Source organism: Perissodus microlepis, chromosome 20 (genome assembly GCF_051167445.1).
Source record: "Perissodus microlepis isolate ML-2025 ecotype Zambia chromosome 20, ASM5116744v1, whole genome shotgun sequence".
Lineage (NCBI taxonomy): Eukaryota > Metazoa > Chordata > Actinopteri > Cichliformes > Cichlidae > Perissodus > Perissodus microlepis.
The window spans coordinates 26940672-26949441 of NC_140480.1; the positions used below are offsets into that span (position 1 = coordinate 26940672).

The following is an 8770-nucleotide window of genomic DNA, read 5'->3' on the forward strand; positions in this document are numbered from 1 at the left end:
TTGTACATATGGCGATGCAACAATTGAGGAGAAAAAGCTGCAACAGATAATTTTCACAGTAGTCTTAAGTTTATTATTAGGTTCACTGATGGGTCTAGTAACAACGAGAAGTGAACCTTTGGGTCATATAAAAACATATTTACAAATGCTCTACACGGCAGGAGTATGAATAGAGAAGCTGTCCAAAAAGTTCAGCCCTTCATTTCTGACATGTACACATTTCACAATGAAAAGAAAAGCCTGTCAAACTATGATGTTTAGCATGTGAGCATAATGAAGACCAACTGTAGAGTTGTGGGTTTTAAGTTGCTGCCTTCGTAGTATCTGCTTTTACTCCTTGGGTAGTTGGTTTGCTGCGTTAGCCCGAAGAACAGCTCCTGGACTCGGGTACGGACGCTGCTGGAAGAGAGGCCCCGCTGCTGTGGTGTCTGCACCCGTTTTTGCTTCATTACGTTTGGGCAGCCCACTTGACCATGACCCCCTGCAAAAATGAATACGTTTGTGTTAACTGCATTTGTAATCAGCACTACAATGTCTTCTGTGTCTGAAAAGGGGTTCTGTCAAGCCTGAGAAAACAACCTTGATCAAATTGCAATGACAATCTCAGCTTGGTCTTAGGAATATTTTAAACAGAAACCCTGGAGGTTTAGATCTTTAATAGACATTTCCACAGCAGACAATTTGGCTCATGGTGGCAGGAAAACTGCAAGTGAGGTAAATTTAGTTAATGATGGCTACAGTATGTTGCATTTACAGCTACAATAAGACTGACTGCACATACAAGGATAATGAAACTAGCGTGCTGAAGTAGTATGGAGCCATTCTTTAAGTTGTTTTTATACCTGTGCTTTCTCTGACATGCCAAGTCAAAATGCTGTTTAAATAAAGTGTATGGCCCCTTCCCAGCGTTCACACATGTTCCTGCTCTGAGGGCTCAGAGCTCATAAGGATACGAGGCCTTTCTGCAAGTCTTTATTTTATGCTCAAGGGAATAAGTGAGTTGTGATAAAAGCTGGTCAAATATTAAGAGTAACTTTTATGAAAATGGGAGGAAAACTAACCCAGTTCACTATGAACATTATGCTACTGCAATAAAATCTGCCTCTTGTTGAGGTGTTGTGCCTTGCATGAAATGTAGATTTATGTGAGCTCCCTAAACCAGGGATATCAGCTATGCTGATTACCATTTTGAATTTTGAGAGGACACACTCAAAAATTGTACCTGTGCTGTGTGAGGGTTTAGTTCTTACGTCTAAGATAAAAATGCATGATGGGAATTGATTTGGTCTGTCTCTCATAACTATTTTTCAACAAGTGCAACACAATGATTCTGGCAAAATCAGAATACCAGAGAACGACCTGTATATAGCTTATATCGAGGTGACCATCTGTACTGTACCTTGGAGCATCAGAGTAAGCACTTGGATCCATGGGGTCCATCTCATCATCTTTTCTACCTGTAAAAAATATTAAGTGTTCAATATTCAATTGTGAAAGTCGCTGATGTGTAAACATGTAATGAATCAGATGTAAACATTACCTTTTTTGCTTCGACTGTATGGTGCTGCCTCATCTCTTCTCTGCTTTCTTCTGTCTCTGTCCCTCCCATCATCACGCTCTCTGTCCCGGTCCCTTTCCCTGTCCCTTTCCCGATCTCGATCCCTTTCCCGATCCCGGTCTCTGTGTCGTTCTCTGTCCCTGTCTCTGTCTGGTTTCTCAACTTGTTTCTCGCCTTTTTCATCTCCTCCTTCTACTAAAAACACAAGTTAAGGCAAGGATCACAAGATTAGCCATGGCTGAAATCTGTCAAAAGCAAACTGTATTCTGAGGTTGTACATGCAAAGTAGCACACGTCAACTGTAACAGAACTGAAATTTGTGATCATTAGTGCCTCTTGAAAACATTACATTATAGAGGCTGAATAAAAGCATACCTCTTATTTTCTTGGCAGGTTTTGTTATTACTGCAGATGGGTCATTTGGGGATAACCAGGCAACCATATCTGTCTCGACATTCCAGTAATAAGGAAGACCACTGTGTAAGGAATAGAAAACATTAGCGATTAATATTGCAACCACAAAATTAAATAAAACTTACTTAACAGTTTAAAAATACACTTTAGCTCTCCATGACAGTAGTTATAATGTTCAAGGACTTCTCAAGAATAAAATGAGAAACAAGAAAGAAAAAGTAATAAGCGCATTCTGATTGTGAAGTTTATAACAATCATTTTGAATTAAAGTATAAAATTCTTATTATATTAAATTATAGTATATCAAGTGTACATACCAAGCAGAGTCAAACACTTTGTACCAGTTTGGTGGTAGATTCTCCACTCTGGTGGCTTCATAATCTACATTGTTGTCATCATAATCTTCAGCAATAATCTCCTCATCTGCCCCTGGATTAATTGAAGGGGAAAAGGGTTTTAAAAAGGCATGGAAAAAAAGCACAAAATATAAGGAGGGTAGAGACCCGAATATGAAATCTGTTCCACTACCTTGCTCTGTTGGTTTAACAATCCCTCTCTTGGCCAATCGGGCCAGCAGTGCTGGAGGTAAAGGCATCCTGAAAGACGTAGTCCATGTGAAACTCTGTTCATATTATGGCTGAAATTCACTTGGGGTACCAAAATAACAGTTGCAGAACAAATGCTCACAACACATTATTACACAGTATTAAAATAGTCTTAGATCTGTCATAAATCAGATAATATAATACATATCATGTACTTTCAATAATATGTACCCTTTGATTAATTAGGACGCATAAAAACTTATCATTTACACACAAACCACTGAGTCACATGTGGCCATAAAGTAAAATGCACATGATTACCACCATTATATAGTTTAGTGATCTTTAATATAAGCACATTTTGTAACCGTTTCATTACTTTCATGGGCTATTTTATATATTAGACACAAGTCTTTAATTTTTTTTTTTTTATCATCATTATGTTTAATATTTTTGGTCCACCATTCATTTCACACTTTACTGAGCACTTGGTTTTGAAACAGTTCCCATATTTACCTGTTTTTTATTCTTCATCTTCTTCTTATTATTATCATTATTTTGTTTTGTCCATTTTTTTCTGGGACATTTCTTGTTTTCTGCGGAGATTAAGCCTTTACTGTAATAATTCTATCAAAAGCAGCTTTAACACTGCCCAGAACCACATTTTTGCAGCAGACTTGTCACATCTGTAGACCAGTATTTCCTGCAATAAATTACTGCTGGCTGTTTTGATGTCGATATCACGATGATATTCCTGAATTGTAGTTTAAAGCATGTATCCTGGCAGGTCTGAGAATGACTAAACTCCTGAACTGTTATGTGTCCTGTCATCATTTAAAGTAATCTGCTCATAAAAATTAAAGTAACTCCATAATCCTAATAAAGAAATCAGTTTCTTAGGTTATATGGCCATCGTACGCGAATCCCAGGTAAAACTTTACTAGCTCCTTATCTTATGTGTATGTGCATATATGTATTTACATATATACACATACATACATATATTTTCTTTGTGATTATTTGTACCATGTACAATACGAACTGTTTCCTTTAACGAGAAACGAACACGCTTGCGGTGCATCCGTGGCTGCAGATGTAAGATTAAAGCAATAAACAAAACTATGCGTCTCCAAAAAGCACCACACCACACAAACACAAATGTTACCCTTTACTTCAAAAGACTGAACAACAAGAAATAATTAAATTCTTACCTTTTTTTAAAAAAAAAAAAAGGTGGCCCCTTTTTATCGTCAAGCTAACGATACCTCTTTCCAAAACAGCATACACGGCGCGCTTAATGATGACGTAATCACGTCCTCTTGACGAAGACGACGACGACGTAAACAGACATGGAGGAGTATGCCCGAGAGCCCTGGTAAGATTAGATTTTAAGCGTTTGTTTGTATTTTAGAACTAATTAAGTTGGAGTCAAGTGTTGACTTTTTTTTAATTTCATACTCAGCTTTGATGTGAGAGTGAGCAGAAAGGCTCTGTGGTTGTTGCGGCCTGCTTATTAAAGGCATATAAAAAAGATAAAGATGTTATATGGAGGTGCCCTCTGCACACACAATAAGCTGATAGAGTCACCTTTATCTGAAAATGTCGCTGTTTTTAAGTGACAACTGGAGTTAGGATAGAAATTAAAAATACTTCAGGGTAGATTAATCTCAAAATATGGTTCCAAATAGGCAGTACATGAAGCTTTATTTATTTATTTATGTATTTATCAAGTTAAGACACACCTCGAGCCAAGGTTGATCCCCTACAAGTCAAACTTTAATGACAGAGTTCAAAGGAACGGGATAAAGAATCCAGATATCGGCTACTTCATTAGGCATACCTGTCCACCTACTGATTAATGTAAACCTACATTCTGTCACTTGGCAACAACATAGTGCATTTAGGCATATGGACATGGTCATGACGCATTGCTGAAGTTCAGGCTGGAGAAGTTCAAACAGCTGATTTTTATTGATTTTGAACATCACATGATTGTTTTTGCCAGAATGGCCGATCTTTTCAATATTTCCGAAACTGTTTAACTACAGCCTTTTCCCCCCAAAATATTTTCCAGGGTTTTACAGAGAACAGCGTGAAAAAGAGAAAATATCCAGTGAGCAACAGTTATATGGTTGAAAAAGCCTTGTTGATGTCAGAGATCAGATGAGAGTGGCCAGACTGCTTTGAACTGAAGGCAGCAGTAACTCAAATAACCACTCCTTACAACTGAAGTGTGCAGTATAGCATCTCTGAATGGACAACATATCAAACCTCAAAGCAGCTGGGCTTTGGCAGGAGAATACTAAATTGTCACTTCCCTTCTCCACACCTCATTAGTTCTTTCGCTACTGTTTGACATATTCATTTATGATGTTTGATATGTTTTATAACACAAACATAACTCAGAGGTGAGTATTTAGTTATTTGTGTGGCTTTAAGGAACTAGTTCTTCATCCACGGGTAATATACATTTCTCAGCCAGAACTGTGCCCATATTGTCTTCGGCTTCATCCAGACCCGATAGATAACTTCTGCATTTTGTATATGAACTGGATGTTAGTTGTCAGATATATCGCCATTGTCAGTTTTCCTATCACATAGATATCCATTTCTCTCTTAACGCAGCCCCTGGAGGATAGTGGATGACTGTGGAGGTGCTTTCACAATGGGTGCAATTGGAGGAGGGGTGTTCCAGGCGGTCAAGGGCTTTCGAAATGCCCCTGCTGTGAGTTCAAAACACAGGTTTTTGTTTGTTCTCTGGCTCGTCAGGTTGTTAAAAGCAGAATTTAACTGAGCTCTAATATTTCAGGGTGTTGGACACAGGCTGAAAGGGAGTGCAAAAGCAGTGAGAGTTAGAGCTCCACAGATTGGAGGTGAGCAGTTCCTGTTTTTTGTTACACATGGCAGTTAGTTAGTAATATGCCATTTTTTGTGTAGATTAAATTGTTTAGGTACAGTTAGCTTCATAAAAGTAGCTGAAGTCTGGTTACTTCTTATGTTGCAGGTAGCTTTGCTGTTTGGGGAGGGCTCTTTTCCACAATTGACTGTGGTTTGGTTCGTCTGAGAGGGAAAGAGGATCCTTGGAACTCTATAACCAGTGGTGCGCTGACTGGAGCCATCCTAGCAGCACGCAGTAAGGAGCTCATTAGCTCAAAAGAAACAATACACCACTGTGTCTCTCTGTGTCAGTAAATACAGCCCCAATTCTGAAAAAGTTGGCACGCTGTGTAAAATGTAAACAAAATTCCAATTTTTTTGGAATTGGGTTTCTACATTGGGATAATTAGTGTGACTCGCTGAATATTGCATTTTTCTCCAGGTGGACCTCTAACAATGATGGGCTCTGCAATGATGGGGGGAATTTTGCTCGCTCTCATTGAGGGTTTTGGGATACTCCTAACCAGATACACAGCGCAGCAGTTTCAGAACCGTGAGTGAAGTTAATTATGTTTCAGAAATGATATTTAAACTGGGCAGAACCAATGATTTATCAGTAGTTTAGCAAAATATCACACGATTAAATGTGTGAGTGGTTTTATACCCCTGTACTGGTGTCCACTCCTCAGTTTGACAGAATTATGGCTGGACTTCGGCATTGAGCAACATTTTTCATCTCACTGGTCCCATTTTTACTCACCCTCACCACACTCGTAGCATTTTTTTTTGTTTCTATCAAAATGTTTTAAAGAACCTGAGGAAAATCGTCCACTCTCTCAAAGTTCTTGTGCAGTTTAATTTGTGTTTCCTGTTTGATTTGTTTTTCCCAACAACACAATTTCTCACAATGTTAATGATATAACAACTTATAAAAAAATTTGAAGGATGTGAGACTATTAAAATCGTTTTGGTTTTTTTTAGTGTTGCTATGAATAACCAGACAAATATATGAACATCAGGTTGCCTCCAGCACAGCTCAAGTTAGATTTCCTGCTGAGACATGTCTTATTTTGGATGAGATTGTCACGGTTGATGCTGGCCAACCGTGGGGATGTGAGGAAAAGGAGAACCTAGGCGCGGAGCTCTGAATGCAAGCAGTGCGTTTATTTACAGTGAATGGACAATAACAATAAATCCTCAGTGCGTTCCTGACTCCCGTGACATGTCCTCTTCCCAGTGCTAGTGTTCCTTGTCTCCGCTCCTCAGTGTCTGAGCACCCCGTGCTCGCTTCCCTCTTGTCTCCATGCTTCTCCTGCGGAAATAGCAAAGAGGCAGCTGTAAGACACACACACACACACACACACACACACACACACACAATGTGGACTAACCGTAATAACTGGCCGAGAGACTAACGTGAAGTCACGCAATGATCCAGCGTCAGATAGAGCTCCATCACACTCTTAAGCAGCTCCTCTGACGAGGCTTGATCAGCTGCAGGTGTGTGAAGGTCTTCAGGTGGGGCCAACCACCTGGCACACCCACCAGGCCTGAAGGTGCCTGTAAACAGGTGCTCCCAGATACACCTGCATCCACACACACACCCACATATACCTGCAAGCAGGGAGAACGAGGGACAGCAACACCAAAAACACATATAATATAAAACAAGTCCATAACTGCTCAGGGACCCTAGGTAGCTCAGATCCAGGTCCCAGACAGTGATGAGCTGAGGAAAGGCTACGAAACCAAAAAGCCTGAATGCACAGCAGACCTAGACAGTAGTAATATTCATATAAATATTTCTGAGGGAAACATGGGTTATATATTGATTACATGCCAGTGAAGCATGAAAAACTGACTTTTTTGTGTCTTCTTCCTTGATTTCTCCAGCAATTCCCTTTGCAGACGACCCTAGTCAGTTACCACCAAAGGATGGAGATCATCAACATCAGGGGCAAAGGGGGCAGTTTCAGTAGAGAAGGTTCAGGACTGAAGCCAGCTGTGGACAACCAAAAGCATAACAGGAATGCCAGCACATGAACAGCATCTACCAGGATGACCAAGAGGTGGAGATACTGGTCCCTACTGGATGCTAATAGATACCTCAGGGACAAATTACTGTTTCAGTTATTTATGAGTAAATGATAATAATTTCCTCATGTTTGCACCACTTGAAAAATCAATGTTTTCAATATTTATGGTTATTTTGTTCAATGTGTAGTTCTCAAAACCACATAGTAAATTTAATTAGTTATTATAGCAACATGTATCTATTAAAATAAATAATTTTCAGCTCATTTATATTCTTGCTGAGAGTTGGGGACAATACTCAAGGAACCAAATAAGTTTTATCCAAAAACTGCTTTATGCTTCCAAAGATTTTATACTTGGGCCGATTGTGTATTTTAATGACTGAAAGGCAGAAAGTTAAAGTAAGAAAACTGCACATCTTTATAGTTTTGCATTAGAAAGATATTTATTCGAATATTAACGTTAATATTTATTTACCTGTGAGGTGTTAAAGTAATAATGGATTGGATTTATATAGCGCTTTTCAAGGCACCCAAAGCGCTTTACAATGCCACTATTCATTCACACATTGGTGGAGGTAAGCTACTCTTGTAGCCACAGCTGCCCTGGGGCAGACTGACAGAAGCGAGGCTGCCATACCGTACCATCAGCCCCTCTAGCCAACACCAGTAGGTGGTAGGGTAAAGTGTCTTGCCCAAGGACACAACGACCAGGACAGAGAGCCCGGGGATCGAACCGGCGACCTTCCGGTTACAGATATGCTTCCCAACCCCCTGAGCCACAGTCGCCCAAAGTCAAAGTCAGTTCAAAGGACATTTGAGGGGTTTTTTGTTGAAACTCAGCAAACCCTTTTTTTTAAAATAGTTTTTGTTGATTATAAGTGTTTGTCTAGTCTGTTATCTGTGCACCATTGTCGCATAAAGCAACAAAGCACTTTTTAAAAACCTGAAAGTCTCTCATTTCCTGAAATTAGCACCATCCACAAAAAATTCTATCAAATCGATCTGGTTACAAACTGTCAGCAAATATTTATGGCAATAAACGTACTGTGAACAATGATCCTAAAAAATAATAAAGCTTCAGATGATCTTTAAAAATGTGATCGATTGTTTGTTTGTGACTTCTTTTTCAGGTAATGTGTAATGTGATGAATATTTTTGCAGTCTTGTGATTTACTGCTGACTGGCGCCCCCCGTCGCCGGCCTTTCGGTACTGCATACAGTGGCTGTTTCTCTCCAAGGTCCTGAAATATTGGGGTCCCAACTTGCAACTGTTTTCTTCATCTTGATGGACTATTTTCTTAATATTATTCTCTCTCAAAACTAAAACATCGCAGCAAACT

The 8770-nt window shown here is 39.4% G+C and overlaps 2 protein-coding genes across 3 annotated transcripts; one reads left to right on the forward strand and one right to left on the reverse strand.

The window, feature by feature from the left end:
* Nucleotides 1-47: 47 nt before the first annotated feature.
* On the reverse strand, nucleotides 48-3836 carry pqbp1 (polyglutamine binding protein 1). 2 transcript variants are annotated; one of them, XM_084916054.1, is made up of 7 exons: nucleotides 3729-3836; nucleotides 2501-2568; nucleotides 2290-2401; nucleotides 1934-2034; nucleotides 1541-1750; nucleotides 1400-1457; nucleotides 48-481 (listed from the first exon to the last, which is right to left on the reverse strand). In XM_084916054.1, exons 2-7 carry the CDS (start codon nucleotides 2565-2567, stop codon nucleotides 331-333), a joined length of 699 nt encoding a protein of 232 aa, XP_084772180.1. In that variant the 5' UTR covers nucleotide 2568; nucleotides 3729-3836; the 3' UTR covers nucleotides 48-330. The 2 variants fall into 2 exon arrangements, with proteins under 2 accessions (XP_084772180.1, XP_084772178.1); XM_084916052.1 differs by having other exon boundaries at nucleotides 1541-1753; nucleotides 3729-3835.
* Nucleotides 3812-8530, forward strand: timm17b (translocase of inner mitochondrial membrane 17 homolog B (yeast)). Its single transcript, XM_084916055.1, has 6 exons — nucleotides 3812-3892; nucleotides 5143-5242; nucleotides 5327-5390; nucleotides 5522-5650; nucleotides 5837-5947; nucleotides 7288-8530. Exons 1-6 carry the CDS (start codon nucleotides 3867-3869, stop codon nucleotides 7371-7373), a joined length of 516 nt encoding a protein of 171 aa, XP_084772181.1. The 5' UTR covers nucleotides 3812-3866; the 3' UTR covers nucleotides 7374-8530.
* Nucleotides 8531-8770: the final 240 nt, after the last annotated feature.